We start from the raw sequence: 17,680 nt of genomic DNA, 5'->3' as shown, positions 1-17,680 counted from the left end.
ACAATTTTTTTTAATGTAAGGAACCGAATAGTACCATGTATTGTTTCCTTTTCGGATGTTAAAAAAAACTTAAAATTTTAATCTTTGAGGACTTGTATTTCTTTATTATTTCCATATGTTATTTAAGTTTCTAGTTTATTGTAATAAATTGCTCATTTTCTATCTATTTAACTAGATTTAGTTATAAAATTCAACTTGAGTGTGTCAACATCTCTATTGTTCCACTTTTAAGCTTTAATTTGCATAGCACACTCAGCGGCAAAAGTAAACGGGCGAGGTTTTCCGAATAATATAAAAAACAAATTAATTTTTAAGAGAATAAGGGAGTATGCAAATAACTTTTGGGTGGATTAATTGTTTTTTGCTGTTAATCTGTCTCATCATGCAGAGGACAATAGTATCACAGTTTGTTACACGAATGTTTATACTTTTGACAGGTATATAATATTTATACACGAATTTAGCCTTTAGGCGTTTAGCCTTGAAACCAAGCTTTTAACATCAGATCCACTACTTCCTCCACCGTTCTACTGCTGACTGTATACGTGAAACACAAATACTAACTAAAAGCATATCACGCAAATATCTTATTAATCGGCTCCATTAAGGGCTCACTCAACAGAACTATGAAATTCTCCATAAGTACAATAAATTTAGCCAACACTTTAACCGTTACAATCGGTTTGGTGCATCGTGCATCCGACCCTTAGTGGTAGAGCTGTAATAAAAATATGTACCTACGAGATTTATGGCAGATAATGGAAAAAATAATATTATTTCTAGCTGTACTGCAATGGCTGACATTTAAGCATTTCATGATATGTGTCAAAATAACATTTTAAATAATTTTAGAGCAATCTGGACTTATGGGAGAAGTAACTATGCTCCAACTGTATCATGTTGCCTTGACGGCGGGTAAAGCTCACAAAGACCACAAGCACCACCATGCTCATCACTTCAAGCACGACGGTACCCCGCTGGAGGCCTCCACGGAAGCGGCCACGGAGCCGCCGCCGCCAGAAGCTACTCCGCTGGGCAACGGGAACTTCCTCATCGGTGGGCAGCTGCAACGCGCTCCCGACCTCAACCTTGCCGGCCCCCAGCCGCAGCAGCAGATGATTCCCGTTCAGCTGCCCAACGGTTTGCAACTTCAGCAGGGATATATCAATGGACAACTGAGCAACAGAATTGTCTCTGAACAGCTTCTCAACAGTGCTCATCAAATTCCATCAGGACAGCCTTCATCCAACTCCATACATCAAATTTCTTTAGTAGATGTACCAGTGTCCTCCTCTATTGGCCACAGCCAGAGATTTTCACTAAGGCAGCCTTTGGGACCATCGAAGTCATCAACAGTCATGTTATCTGGCTCGTTACTTAACCCAGCAAATGTGCAATACATTGATGATACATCGTCGCATAGTTTGTACAAACGAGATTCTAAGAAACGAGATAAAAGGGATAATCCAGAGAAAGAATTGGAGCAACCCGCTACAGGTACAAAATTTTATTCTCTTAATGTCGTGTGTCCCATGCAAGTATCCGTTTAGTAATATCCGTTTGGAAACTGCGTAACTACATTGGAAATATTACAGGGAAAAAAGAAAAACGTGGGCTGGTCGCATTGTCGGACGGGTCTATCGTAGACGATGCGCTGCTTAGTCCGAACATAGCCGACGACGATGATGCCACGTTTCAGCAGTCGTTGCTGAGCGGACTAGCTGGCGTCGTCGGGAACCTCCCAGTTCAAAATGTTCAAAAGGAGACGGTTAGTGTTCGAAATGTTTTGTAAGTAAAATAACTCAAAAGCTAGAAAGATCCTCTCAGAATATATTTACGGCCGTAGTAATAAATAAATCGTGACGATCGCGAGCTCTCAGGTGGCTGACGTAGTCTAGTTTGCAGTTACGGTCACACTCATTGCAGGTCAGCACCCCTCCGATAGAATTGTACTTTAACTACCCTCTGCTCTTCGAAGGCTAGCACTTTTGTACTCACTATATGCTTCTACTTGGTCGATCTTATGTCGATGTACAACATATCTTTGGAACAAATATTTTATATATTTTTGATAACCATACAACTAATTGTCCTTACCATGCAGAATTACCAGTATTACCACTCACTACCGACAAGGCGCGGAGGCATTTTGTAATGCAAGAGTACCTACATTATCGAATGCCTTTATTATTTTGTAAATCACCCATTATAGAATAATGATTCTAACTTTTGTACGTAATTTATCCCAAAGCATTCCTGGAATTCTCAAGGTTTCATCTAGAAGGTGGCAAAAATATACCGAGCGATACAGTATTCGACTAAAGGTCTGTTGGTACTGGATAAGAAAAAATACTGAACATACATATTTAGGTAAAATGGTGTATGAACACCACATTGTGATCCTGATCACATTGGAAATCATTTAATATCATGAGTATTGTTTGTAGGTTGACGAGCGAGAACCCGCGGAGGCCGAGGTGAAGGCGGTGATGCAGGTGTGCAGCGGCTGCGCGGCCGAGCCCTTCAAGAAAGCGCTGGTACTCTCCTGGAGGTCCACGCCCAAGAAACTACACAGCGGTGCGCACTATTACAAAGGTCTGCCTATATGCAGAGCCTTTTAAACAAAGTTCACAAGTACATGATCCTGACGAAGTAACAAGTAACAACAATCAGTACCCATCTACCTAGTACTGTACTGACAGCCTGACTGTACGAACCGCCATAAAATATGAATATTACTTATATAGATACCTAAATACAATTATAAAATAAAAATGGGGCAACCGATAATGATCAGTTAAGCCGTTTTTGACTTATCGCAAAAAGTCTTCCCTTCAAAGCAAAAAGACGTACCTACCTACAAAGCGCTGTGAAGGTACCTACTTCCATTTGCTTGTTATGTAATGATACTAGGAGTAGTAGCACCCGTTGTGACGGACGGGTAACTACGGAACCCGACACTGAGCATGGCTCGACATGCTCTTGGCCGGTTTTTTAAAGCTTTCTCTGCTGACGACTGCTAAAATAGCTACACATTAGTATCAATTTAATTTGAAACAGACACTATCGCGATAATCTACCCAATATTTATAGGATTTCTACTAAAAATGTACCTATTGTTACGTGTCCACACAAAAGCACGTAGCATTTAACTTCTTTTTATTTTATTAATGACCCCGACACCCCAACACGAAACAACCTACAATATTACATTCAGATGTTACTTCAGTCAACCAAAACTTGCCATTAGCAAGTCATTTAATTTAATTTATTTTAGTAATAAGCGTTTAGAGATAAGACAAGTACCTACTTTTATGTAATTAGTCTAAAACGTGTACTTACCTTGTTACTTATTATTTTACAGTAAATAATAACATTAAAACGTAGTTTTTATTATACCCCGTTATTTCCTGTAAATAGGTGGAGCCTAAACAGGAGTGGGGCTCCGGATTTTATATCAGTTTAGTTTTTGGTAGGTATACCTAATCTCATAATTTACCTCGGTACCTACCAACTTAGTTTTAGGGTAAGAGTAGGTAAGTTTACTTACGATGAAAGTAAAAGAAAATCTGTTTTTTAGTAGGTACCTACAAATATCAAAATCTTCTAAATATGTATATTAAAATTTTGTTTGATTGTGGTTAAAATTGATTACCAAATATACAGAAAACAATGATTGACTGGCTGACAGAATAGACAAGAGAAAACAGGTCCACTTACCTTAGTCTTGTGCACGTGTTGGTGGTGGTACTCCGAGTCTATCTCGGGCTCGCTGAAGTAACTTTGGTCCTAAAGACAAAAATAACATTAGTATTATGTAAACTAATTAATAACAAGATTAAGGTGGATCTGCTTGTGTGAATCTCATACAACTTTGTGTCAAACATTTTCTCCTATCCTCGTAAGGTTGGCGAGACGACTTTGACACCTTCCTATACACTGGCCAGAGGAAGCACGAAATCGGGAGCTTTGGAGAGCCAGGGGAGAAGCCTTTGCCCAGCAGTGGGACACTCAAATACGCTATTAATATACAGGGTGGAACGTCACGAGGGACCTTCCCGGAAATATAGCGTCGTTTTAGTGATATAGAATAGATTAGTAAGGGCCAGAATCATGAATTAAATAAAAATTAAAAATAACAAATTCACTTCTTTTTAACTGTGGTGATAACCCTATACCATAGTGTGGTTAGATTAAAGCATGATTAAAGGAATCGCTGTCGGGAAAACTCGGCGATTATCAACGTTTATTTCCGAGCGTTGACGTAATCACACTAATGCATGGATGACGCATAAATATGTCAAATACTTAAATTCATGAAATAAGTGCGAAAATATTAATATCAATTAAGATCTTTATTAGTTTTAACCATATTAACAGTATGTTCACATTCACATACGGCGTTCAAATGTTCTTCCGCCTCTTACAATGCATGATGCAGCCCGCGTGACCGTGTATGAGACAGTGTACGCATTAACGTTTGGATTCCGTTCAAAATAGGTACCTACCGCATTCGTTCTTCTAGTCTAGCCGCCAGTTGATCAACACATCATCCACGTTTGTTGGTCATTCCGAGCTGGTTCGTGCTACATTGGGCTGATTGTCAGCAATCGAAATGTCGACCAAAAGCACGTAAAATCGTTCTACGCCCAGTCTGATGCGTCCTACGCCTAGATATGTTTCTCTATGTATAAGAATCAGCCGCATTATAGTTGCATGTCGCGTATGATAAAAGCAAATTTAAACAATCAACAAAGGCATTTTTATCGAATACGACATGAGGTAAGGTTAATGACAATTACATTCTAACCATAGTGTTGATTTTCAACAACGCAAAGAGGTTCGTTAATTATAGGAAATGCAATTAATTAAGTATTTCATATTTCTCATGCACGTTTTAAACCAAAATAATAATCAAACACAATTATTACATGAAAAAACATCCTGTTCAACCTGGGCACGCTTAGAGGATATAACCAATTGTTGTTGTTAATTACTCCGAGTGGGCACGGTTTCAATTTTATGAAACATGTCAAACCTTTTTATTACTCCAGGTAAACATAGGGGTTCATGGTAAAAGAGGTTACGATATAATTTTTTATTGTTTATGACGATTGAGTACTTTTGAGTGATTGTCAATGTCACCATTTGCACTGTTGATTGTCGTTAGTAGTCTTTAATATTGAGAAATTACATACATACTACACCCAAAAACTAAACAAGGGGAGCCACACGCTTAGAATCGCTTACATAAATCCTGCGACGATTCTTACCGAGTAGCCAGAAGACCTATGAAAACCTACCTAAGGCGCAAAACTTAACATACCTGTCGTCTAATGATTGTTTACAAGTAAGTTCATTGACCCTGTCACCTGTTAGGGTTAGAACAAAGTAGTTTTTTACATGGATGTTTAAAAGGCCATAATTTAGAAACGGTTGCCCATATTAATATAGTTTCTATGGAGAAAATATAGAGCTAAGACTAAACTATCTCCCATTTCCGGAAAGGTCCGTCGTCAAATTCCACGCTGTATATATAATACCTATCATATAAGTTAAAGATTTTCGTGTAGGAAGAAGGAAAGTGGTTACCTGCTCCCAACTAGGAGGGCCGGAGCAGGTGGCGGCGCCTGGCGGCATGGCTAGCGACCCGACGCCGACGGCGCCCGGGAACACGCCGCCGCCCATGTCGGTCGCCTCGAACAACCGCAGCACCGAGCGGTCACGAATGTCCCGTAGGTGAGCTCTATAATATTATGACAAAGATCACTTTCAGGCCATATTTTATATCACTAGCACCGATCAGAAACGTATTGAAAATTCACAAAGGTGCTCCCCATTCCGAACGTAAAAACAGCTGGAATCGTCTAATAATAACCTACACTTCTTTAGAACGAGGTATATTTCACCACATATAACATATTTTGAAGTACGAAAGTAGAGTCAGAACAAGCTAACTCGGCAGCGACTTTGATAACACAGACTCTGCAAGTGTTATTTTGAACGTCATAATTTAATAGAAGTTTGAAATTTAAATGTTACGGGTAGTATTAGAAGGTTAATGAATTGTAATAAGTTTACCCTGGTATAACTAGTATTTACCCGAACCTTTAGGGTAAAATCCGAAAATTTAAACAATAATAATCTGTATTCGGCGTTTACCCGTACAAATCTAGGTCTACCCTACACTGGCTGGGTAATGTTAGGTGTTGCATCATCACTTCTGACATTACCCTCTCCGTGTTGGATAGACCTAGATTAGCTAAGTATAATGCCTGATAATGCTAATATAGCTATTTATGTTAAAACCTATGAGTATAGCTGAAATATTGTGTTTTCCGGAATCAATACAAGTGTACTGACAATATGAAAAGGCATTTTTGTCATCATGCCTATTGACTTTTGAGACCAAACAAAAGTGCAGCTACCTTATTATTTTGCATTAATAAAACTGCAAGCGTTCCATCAATCTCTGGGCCTATATTGTAGTTGCGTTGATTGCTGCGACCGGCATGTACAATGAATGTGTCGGTACCTACAGCTTGGCAAAAAAGAGTAGAAGTTAAAAAGTGGCAACACTGTAGTGTCGTCCCGTTTTCTTATATAAATTGGTTTGAAAGGGACGACACTAAAGTGTTCCCACGTTTTAATTTCTACTCTTTTTTGCCAAGCTGTACATGTACAAAGGGTGAGACAACAAACAACCTGACGATAATAGGCCTGATGACAAATTTTGAAAACCCTTTTAATATCGTCGGTACACTTGTATTAGTTCCGAAAAACACTATATTTCAGTTATACTCATAAGATTTAACATAGATAATTGCATTTTATTATAGCTAGTTTAAACTTCGCGCGAAAACGCCTCGCATGCCATTTGTGACGTCATCATTTAGTTGGTGGTAGGGTGGTAGATATTGTTTACATACTTACAGTTACGAATTTCCCTTGAATCCGAATGATATTGTTAATTCAGCACCATATATTACGATTAGGGATGATAAATACATTACAAAAATGTATCACAATAACTCATTTTACACAAAAACTCTCACACGGTTGCAGTTTAAGGTGAATTATTTAGATACATGTAAATTTTGAGTGAAAATCACCGAACGCCGCTTTTACTTTTTAATTTTTCATTTTTTCTAGTTACGACAGCCAACATGGCAATGATAGTTCCATTCAGCCAAATAATTAAAAAAGTTTGTTGTTGAAATATCGTATTATTTAGCATTTTATTTAAATAATAACAAATAGATATCTACTTTATATCGTGTAATAATATTTTTTGGACGTAATAAATGTTTAGTGGCGAAATAACATTTTTTTTGCACCTTTCGAACTCTTTGGTGCCCACGTATAGATTTCGGTCAATGAGGTTGTCTATGTTGCTCTAAGAAATATGTTATGGATTGATGACGTCACTGTTTGGAACGTTTCTGATTGGCGTTTCAGTAAAAATGGCCGATTGGAGAATTTTGCACTTTTATTTTATTGAATATATTAATAATCCTTCAGTTTATACTGAGATTGGGCCATTTTTTAGAATCATATTAACATATATGTTTCGTTGAAACCATTATTTCCATGATTCTTTGTTACTTGCAACAGGCCTATTATGGTACCTATATGACGTATTATACTAAACAATCGTTGTACATTACAAATTGTTAAGCTTCATTGGTCTGAGAGTTTTAATTGAACCTATTGAAGACAAAAAGCGCGTGCAAAGAATTTTCGCTTTTAAAGAGCTTCTCTCTAATTAGCAGTTGTCCACTTGTTCGTTTAGCTTTCATTTTATTATATTGTGTTAAGAAATTGTTAAACATTTGTCATCGTTATGAGCTACAAAATTCTTACAAACCTACAATCTAGTTAACTCATCCATAGCACTTACCGGCAGCGATAGTCCGACGCTCATGAATTGTTCTGAATCTCGGTTTCATTGTAAAGCAATAATTTAAAATAAACAACACAACAGGAGAGGGGTCGTTTGGATACGAGAGCCGCGAGAGCGTCAGGGAAAATACTGATGTTTGCCGGTGTCGGGTCACTCGACTATCCTCCTATAAGGCCCAAGGTCCTACCTATAGTACTTATTCAGTTCGATGAAATTTAAATCATATTCAATTGGAATAGAGTCGTATTTGTTTTGTTACGTTCAATTTTCAAACAAAACCAAAATCAATTATATACCCACCACTATAGGTTCAAATTTCAGTGACAAATTCTGGATTTTTCATTTGTATGGCTGGGCCTTAGGAGGCTATCTATCTGTCGTAGGCCGATCGTACGTTCAGGCAGATCGTAATGTTCCTGTGTAATGTTTTGACGATAGTCACATCAAACCAATATATAGGTAGGATAGGTTCGTTAGGTTGCTTCAGATGCCCGAAGGGCAAACTGCCCAGAAATAGGAGTCAAAGATTTTCACGTTTCACGATATGCCTAGGAATTTCACGATATGCCTGATCTTACGATCGGCCGCCGACATATCTACTGAAATCCTCGACTCGGGCGTTCGGGCGCAGACCATCCTTGTATGTTTCTATGGAAAAAGAGCCAAATTAACAGTAAACTTTATCAAGTTGCCTATAAAAGAAACGAAACGAGATCGAATATGAAAGCCCTCAGAAAGTTTTACTTTCAAAACAAAGGATTAATTATCTTAATTACTTTATGTAATTAGTCTTAAAACGTCGTTATTTTGTTTTTATGTATGCTATATTTCTGTTGCGATTTTTTTTATTTTAATGTGTTTTACTTTGACAGTTTTCTTCAAATCAATCAATTAAATAAAAATAAAAAGCTAATATTTTATGTCAACATCCAATATTTGTTATTCTATTTATAAAATTTTTTTTAGGTAAGTAATACATATTTACATAAGTAAATGTATCAGTATCATTTATTAAATATGATGCTACAGCAACGGTCTTATTATGTATGTTTATAGTAGATACGTGAAAGATTATCATTATCAATTATTATTCCGTCTCGTTTTTATCTTTTTTATTCAGCTGTAATCTTTTTCTGTTTGAAGTTAAGAGTTATACAGTTAGGTACACGTGGGAAAAAATAGCATTCATATTAAAAAAAATATATACGAACATTCACCAACAAGTATAATAGTATATATTTAGATCAAATTATGGCTTAGGTCGTTCTAAGGCAAATGTGTTGAAACATAGAAAGTGCATATATGATTGAAGCCATTCAAATGCTTGTGTAGATTAATCAGTAGATAAGTTAAAAACTGGACAAGTGCGAGTCGGACTCGCCCACCGAGGGTTCCGTACTTTTAGTATTTGTTGTTATAGCGGCAACAGAAATACATCATCTGTGAAAATTTCAACTGTCTAACTATCACGGTTCGTGAGATACAGCCTGGTGACAGACGGACGGACGGACGAACAGCGGAGTCTTAGTAATAGGGTCCCGTTTTACCCTTTGGGTACGGAACCCTAAAAATAGACCTTTATGGGGTTTCCCTTACTCGTATAATTGGAACCATAAAACCTCACAAATATTGTCCAAAAGCTCCAAACTATGGTTAAAAATTCACTCAGACAAAACTAAAAATAACATTGTTATTTAGACTTAATTACTATTGAAGTTGTGGAGCATTTATTTAGTTGCAGTACTTGACTAGGTAAGTATAATATGTAGTTGGGTGGTTTTAGGAAACATTAAAATGTTACCCAACTTTTAACTTGTAGTTACCTATGCGTTCAAACAAAACAATAAGGGACACAATCAAATTAAATGTGGCTTTCCGGAGAAGGGTACTTATGCTTCATCTGCAATAAGGACGTTTCTATCAGAATTTCTGTTGGAAAAACCCACAAATTGTCAAATTTGGTGGATACTCGTTCCCAGTGCTTTATGAAAGTTACGCTGGATTAACTAATTGTAATCAAAATCACATAGGCAACCTTGATGACCCTTTTATTAGACATAACAACTAGTTTAAATATGAGCCGTGGTACTTACATTATGTAGGTACTAGGTATAAAATAGTAGTTTATGTGATTGCTACATAATGAAAGGCATTAAAATGTGTGTGGTTTTATGAAACGAATGAAATATATATATATAGGTATGTGTAGATATATGATGTGAAGTCACCCGTAGCAAAACGTGGGTGGCTATTTGAATAGGTACACTGTAATCTTATTCGATGCGAGTCGACATAAATTAATCATGCATTCAGAGCAATAATATCTTCATAAATGTTATAATCAATTATGTTTTGCCTTCAGGAGGCACCAGTTTAAAGAAATAACATTCACACAAGCATAAGAATACCGTAAAACCAACCATCTAACTTAGCCGTAGATGCCAAAATATTTTTTAGACTTTAAGGTTTTTATTAACTATTGTATGTAAATATGTTAGTTTGTTCTATGGGCCTTATTAGTTGCCCGATAATAAATTAGGTATATTTAATTATTTTAATTTAATTTAATGTCGCCGCACATCAAACATATTATATCAAGGTAGGTATAACAACGGTCCGCGTGGACCTTTCGTAAATAGAAATAAATCCACGAATTAAGTATCCTTAAACTCATTTCTTTAAATCCGTTTCATATTTTACCATGATTACGCAGAGGGAAAATTTACTTTGCACATCATAAATGGACGGCTGTCTGATAGGCAAAAAGCGGGATTTCCATTACGAAATTGGTGGCGAGAAATTGATTTCATGACATTAGTTTTATTTTATCAATATTTTCGTAATGCATGTATTAATTTCATGAAAGCAAATCAATTTCGTTCCCTGCGCGATTTTTTGGTGAATTTAGTGTCATGCAACTAATTTCGTAGTGTAATGCGACGTGAAAACTTACGGCGCGATTCGGGAAATCGTCGGTGCGAATAAAAAAATCGCTGTGTTTTTTTTACGTTTTTTGATTTTGGCATAATTTAATTCCTTTTTCAATTTCCCGTCGACCCACATAAATATTTTTGTTATATCTTTATTAGTTTTGAAAGTAACAATTCCGTAATGTGAACACAGAACAACATTTTTACAAAAAAAAACAGAACAGAAACAAAAAAAATTGCTATGTGATTTTTTAGCACATAACGAAATTAAATGCCTTGTTTTCCGTCGAGGGTGATGGCGATAATCGTCGGTGCGAATAAATAAATCGCTATGTGTTTTTTTTTTTTACGTTATTTGATTTTGACATATTTGAATTCCTTTTTCAATTTCCCGTCGACCCACATACATATTTTTGTTATATCTTTATTAGTTTTGAAAATAACAATTCCGCTATGTGAACACAGAACAACATTTGTACAAAAAAAACAGAACAGACACAAAAAAAAAATTGCTTTGTGATTTTTTAGCACATAACGAAATTAAATGCCTTGTTTTCCATCGAGGGTGATGGCGATAATGTTGCACATGGCGATTTATTGTACAATGGATTATCCGACATAGACCCTAAAATCCGCTATGTATCATCTCTGGTACTATGTTACTTTGGCAACAAATCGCTATGTGTACAAACTTCACACATGACGATTTTAAGTGAACCAAATTTAAGTCGCTATGTAGCAAAATTTTGATAAAAATAATAATATTGTAAAAAATTACGAAAATAACTGTTTATTTTCTTCATGAGTATCATGTAAAAACCATTGATCTATTAGAAAAAAAATACAGGTGCAACAAATATACCTATTACAAACAGGAAAATAAACAGTTATTTTTGTCTCCTGAAAAGTAGCTTAAAAATACATGGCGATTTTTTTATTCGCACCGACGTAATGTTGCACATGGCGATTTATTGTAGAATGGATTACCCGACATAGACCCTAAAATCCGCTATGTATCATCTCTGGTACTATGTTATTTTGGCAACAAATCGCTATGTGTACAAACTTCACACATGACGATTTTAAGTGAACCAAATTTAAGTCGCTATGTAGCAAAATTTTGGTTAAAATAATAATATTGTAAAAAATGACGAAAATAACTGTTTATTTTCTTCATTACTATCATGTAAAAACCATTGCTCTATTAGAAAAAAAATACAGGTGCAACAAATATATTACAAACAGGAAAATAAAAAGTTATTTTTGTCTCCTGTAAAGTAGCTTAAAAATACATGGCGATTTTTTTATTCGCACCAACGAAATGAATTAGATATGAAATAGTAACGATATGTGACGTTCCGCGGCAAAAGGTACCCTATGGCGGTTGGCGCTTACGCTATTATTAACGCCGCTCCAATATTATTGCGGCCATAAGGTACCTTTTGCCGTGGAACGTCACATATCGTTACTATTTCATACCTAGTGAATGTCTAATTCATTTCCCGAATCGCGCCGTTAGTGTCGTGAAAGTGTCTGCGGTGTGCGGACATGTAGCTTCGATGCTAATAGGGCTGACGTGACTTTGTTAGAAATACCTGGGCCATTTTATACAAAGTTGTACACCCCGAAAAAAGGTGTCTTGAAAATAAATCACATAGGAAATGGATGAAAGCTATTTTTATGGATACTTTTATGAGTAAATTTATGTAAAATGTAAATAATTTACTTGATTATTAAGTAATTAATAAAGAAAATAGGTTATCTTGAGTAGGGTCGAAGCGAGCGTTCCATTCCGAAACCAACGTGTATGAACGTATATAATAAAAAAAAAGGATTGAATGTTTGCAATGTGTTTAATATTATTTCTAAAAGAGTAAATTATGATATTGCACTTTCATTTTAACATAAATGTAGCCAACTTTTGTTAGAGACACTCGCATAATTCCACTCCATGACTCGCAGGATAAAACGAATCAAACTTTGTCCCATAACTACATATATGGTTTTACGGGTTTATTCGATTGAATCACATGTAATTAAAATGATAAATGTTTATTATTTTATATAAAATAATGAACACGTAACTTAATAAACAAAGTATACAATATTTTAGCAAATGAAAATATTTCTAGCACGGGACAGTAACGAAACAATTTCTAAAGACGCGTCCAGAAGTAATAGCACAAGTCTAATTTTTAGGGTTCCGTACCCAAAGGGTAAAACGGGACCCTATTACTAAGACTCCGCTGTCCGTCCGTCCGTCCGTCCGTCTGTCACCAGACAGACAGACAGACACATGAAATTTTCACAGATGATGTATTTCTGTTGCCGCTATAACATCAAATACTAAAAAAAGAATAAAATAAAGATTTAAGTGGGGCTCCCATACAACAAACGTGATTTTTGACCGAAGTTAAGCAAAGTCGGGCGGTGTCAGTACTTGTATGGGTGACCGTTTTTATAGATAATGTACGGAACCCTTCGTGTGCGAGTCCGACTCGCACTTGACCGGTTTTTAACACAATGTACCACCTCTGGAGTTGCAGGCGTCCATAAGTTACGGTGACTACTTACCATCAGTCGCATATTTTTCACCGATATAAAAAAAAATTAAAGCCTTTGTTTTAAAAATCACAACGTAATTAAACCTTCGTCTAAAAACCGGACAAGCGCGAGTCGGATTCGCTCACCGAGGGTTCCGTACAAATTTAACTTATATATTTTTTTCATTTTTGGGATTTTTCCCTGTACCTACTTGTAGTGTAAGACGACATAACTTGAGAATTTCGAAGTTCTAGGTCAACAGGAAGTTATAAATTTTGATTCCCTTGAGAGTATCGATATATACGTTTTTTGCGGCATAATTGGCCGGATATTTTTTTACGTTAACTTAGAAGTTTGATTTTTTCACAGTCACAGCTTCAAGTCTTTAGATGTAGTGAGATTTGGCTTAATACCCTTTATTTTTCGTATATAACCGAAAGTTAAACCAGGTCTGGTTTAACTTACTCCTCATATAAGTACCTAAACTAAAACAGCAGCACATTAAAACAATATGTATGCCGCTTTATACTTCCATACCGTAGACTTTCTTCGTTCCGCTTATACGAAACCGACGATCGGGTTTCGGAATGGAAGTTTCGGAATACTACCTACCTCCGGCGACATTTAACTAAATATTTCATTAAATAATCTTAAATATCGCTTTAAATAAGATATTTTGGATTCTGTATACGTTATTCGTATAAGTAATCAATGTAAAAAATATATACATTACGTAATTACCAGCAAATTTGGTTTCGGATGGTGGAACGAAAAAATGTTACTTTCGATGAGTGTTTTTCGGGCAACTATTCCATGAAAAATTGCGGATATAATTATGAAGTTTTAGATTAATTTTACCAGGCAGAGTAAAATGATACCAAATAGTAGCAATAATATCTTAAATTACACAATCAAATAGCGGTTTCGGAACGGAAAATTCCGCAATGTTCAGATTCCGTCTCAACAAATTTTAATAATTTTCTAATAGTGTGTTAGTTTTTAACATAATTTGTTTTAATAACATAATAGCGCATATATCAGTCTATATATATTTTGGCGTCGTTAAGTTTTTATACGAATAGTTTTTGAAAAAAAATCCTTTAGAAGTTTAACAATCGAGTTGGCACAGCAAAAAACATGCCGTTTTTTACCACACAATATTTTTTATTTAATGTATTATTATACTACATGACTAAATGAATACGCTAAATAACTAAAAACTAGAGACGCAACGGATAGTTGTTTGGCCGGATACCGGATACCGGATATTCGGCCTGATCATCGGCCGGATATCCGGTATCCGGCCGCCGAATATTCGGCCGGCGAAATTATACCTACATTTCGGTATTTTAGTTGCGCATTGTGCAGGCTTTGATCTGTTTCGTAGTGAAAGTTCGCGTGGACTCATTTCTAGGTTCGAAAATGAGTGCGCGTGCAATAGTGGAATGTTTAAAATGTTTTAAAATAATAAACGAGTACGATTATGACCTTCACTGTTTCTTAAATCCAATTTGTTGACTCCAAAATCAAGCAAAATTATCATCCGGTATCCGGCCGGATAGGCCGAATACTGGATAGTAACCGGATATCCGGTGCATCACTACTAAAAACTAAATGTGGATTTGATTTAAAAAAAAATCTTCATTAAATTAAGCCCTATAAATATGCAAAACATTATATCAAAAGTATGGGACAACCCGAAAACACTGTGTACAACTTTGAATAAAATTGCCCACCTATACATATAATGACATAAAGTATATTTAATAAATACATAAGAATATGTGTTTATTAAAGATACTATATATATAAAAACACGTATTGTTATGTATTTACAGTGTGTAAATTAAATACGGGTAAGCATAGCACCTAAGAAGTATATTGAGATAAATTTTGCTTAGAAATACAATGAAAATGTTAACCATACAAAGTAACACACAAGTTACGAGATACGAGCTTTTTATATTAACTGTCAAAATTAATTACGGGGTCATAATTAAGTGTAATTGTAATTGTAATTTAGAAAAACTTTTTAATTAATGATTACACGGAGAAATCCTATGTCTGTATTGGATTGACTCACCGTAGGTATATTATATTTACCTGTCGTTACAACTTACATTGACACATAGTTGGACTACCTACTACAGGTAGGTGATCTACGCCTTGACAGAATTTTGAAAATCTTTATTACTGCAAAGTAGTAAATAACCTGCAAGAGAGGGTAAAACATACATACACATGGATTTCTTACTTACCTCACATCTTCCAGTTCATAAAACATGTCCTTCGAAGAGTCATGAATGTAGATCTTCACCATGGGACTGTCCATGTACTGCATCGTGAGCTGTTTGGGGAAGCTCCTCACGAAGAGCGCTTTTACAGTGTCGATAGAAGTAATCTCGTTAGGAAGCAGCGCCCGCTTAGTCTCACTTCGATATTGCAGAAACACCAACCCTAAAATAAAATGTTAATTACTCCTCTTTAATAAATACGAGTAGTAGACGGAACCTAGAAATAACGGCATGGCAGACTGATAATTGCCAAAAATTACTACTGACATTTTGAACGCTCTCTAAAACGCGGGTATTGGGTAGGCATAAGAGTAGGTAGGTACTTTTTATACATTAGCAGGAAACACTTTAATATCTAAGAAAATAAATTTATGTAAGTATATAATATGAAATCGATTTGTTTTATATTTATTTACCTATTATTCACATTTATATTATTTTTATAAATGTGATGCCAATTATCCTCACTGCGTAATCTCGTAGGCACTCGAGCAATGCTAACTCGATCATTTCATTAGTGCAATAAGCGTGAAAATAGGAAACAAACTCGAAGCTTTTTGCACCGTATAACCTGCGTACTACAAATACAAATGCAGTTGTAGAGTTTCATTTATTATGTTGTCCAATAAATATCAAACAATATAATCCTTTTAGATAATAAAAGTAAGAAGTAGGTATTTTTGTAATGAATTCCAGTTAAGCCCAGAGTTGCACTGGTACTGTTGTCATCGGTTTGTCGAGGGACACGGAACTACTGGTATACCTACTAGATGAAATTAAATTGGAGATGAAATAATAACGTATTTAATTGTTGTCATGCTTATATTTCTTGTTGTATTTTTTGAAACCTACTACATGTATTTTAACGATAAAAATATGTAATAGGTACATTAGTTCACAGCGCCATTACACGATAAGCCTGTAAGGTTTTCCATCTGCAGAGATCAGAGATGAATTTGCATTTCATTAATCTCCTCGAGTATTGCATCACTTGCATCACAACGTTGATATGAAACGTTCCTCGTGCGTTTGTGATTCGACAATGATAACCGGAGTGCATCAAACTACCTATCTATGCAAAGAGCATGACAAATGAGAAAATGATGACACCGGGCCGGGGCCGGGCTGAGGCGTGGGACATGTCATTTTCTATGACGGCTGATCGGTGATCACGTGGTGCTTTCCATAGAATACGAAGCGCCGGAAGCTCCGGCCCGGCCCCGGCCCGGTCTAGCGTGAGTTATCCTAAAGGCGGATTTACGTTCTACGTGTTATTTCTAACGAGAATCTATCTCTGCAAATTTAACTTTTAAATTTACAGGTTTACATAGGTAGGTATATCAATTCACTAACTACTATATCCCTAATAATCTATACTACCTATTAGATAAATACGAAAGTAATTCTGTCTGTTACCTCTTTACGCTTAGACCGTTAAACAGATTTAAATGAAATTTGACAATCTCCATATCCTTATATATATTACGCGAAGCCGATTTTTGTACATCCCATCAGATCTACAGTTATGATCCGATTTTGATAAATGATATGTCATTAGATTCGTCTCATGCTGGAGAGTTGCATAAAACTTGTACTTTTTTAATTTTTGCACGAAAAAGTGCTAAAAATGAATTTTAAACAACTACTGTGCACTAACCGACCAAACCAAATCAACGTGACCTGTGAATCGTGTTTTGACTCAAGGTGTCAAAAAAAAAAAAAAAAACCTAAAGATCATGAATAGAACTCAAACCTGTAGAAAGCTGTTAAGCATGATTAAATATTACGTTTTGAGTCGGCAACATATAATTCGCAACACTTTAACATGAACGAAAATACAAAAATAATTCTGCTTTTTGTTTATAATGATTGACAATCATAATATTATTGTGTCAACGTGACAACTTCTAATTTCTTTTTTATTCGTGACTATTATGTCAGTAGTATTTTGTTAGGTTATATTCTATTATCTTATAAAAATTGATATGAAAACTTTTTCGTGCATATTA

General features: G+C 35.7%; 2 protein-coding genes and 1 long non-coding RNA gene across 8 annotated transcripts in view; 2 read left to right on the top strand and 1 right to left on the bottom strand.

Annotated features, from left to right (window-relative positions):
* The window catches only part of LOC134804791 (uncharacterized), a 28,470-nt gene extending 25,817 nt beyond the window's left edge, over positions 1–2,653 (top strand). The window contains exons 7-9 of the mRNA XM_063778031.1: positions 853–1,497; positions 1,596–1,768; positions 2,448–2,653. Of these exons, the coding sequence (XP_063634101.1) occupies positions 853–1,497; positions 1,596–1,768; positions 2,448–2,621 (992 nt within the window). The 3' untranslated portion in view covers positions 2,622–2,653. The remainder of the gene's footprint in view (positions 1–852; positions 1,498–1,595; positions 1,769–2,447) is intronic.
* Positions 1–17,680, top strand: part of LOC134804946 (uncharacterized) — a 371,780-nt gene that overhangs the window by 90,164 nt on the left and 263,936 nt on the right. The window lies entirely within an intron of this gene.
* Positions 1–17,680, bottom strand: part of LOC134804707 (coiled-coil domain-containing protein AGAP005037) — a 125,440-nt gene that overhangs the window by 83,512 nt on the left and 24,248 nt on the right. For all 6 annotated transcript variants that reach the window (XM_063777866.1, XM_063777859.1, XM_063777864.1 and 3 more), the window contains 3 exons: positions 15,636–15,834; positions 5,593–5,746; positions 3,721–3,789 (listed from right to left, as the gene is read on the bottom strand). In XM_063777866.1, coding sequence (XP_063633936.1) covers positions 3,721–3,789; positions 5,593–5,746; positions 15,636–15,834 — 422 coding nt within the window. The remainder of the gene's footprint in view (positions 1–3,720; positions 3,790–5,592; positions 5,747–15,635; positions 15,835–17,680) is intronic.

The sequence above is a fragment of the Cydia splendana genome, chromosome Z (genome assembly GCF_910591565.1).
Source record: "Cydia splendana chromosome Z, ilCydSple1.2, whole genome shotgun sequence".
NCBI lineage: Eukaryota > Metazoa > Arthropoda > Insecta > Lepidoptera > Tortricidae > Cydia > Cydia splendana.
Note: the sequence above shows the minus strand (reverse complement) of the source record. Positions and strands in the feature narration are given on the sequence as shown.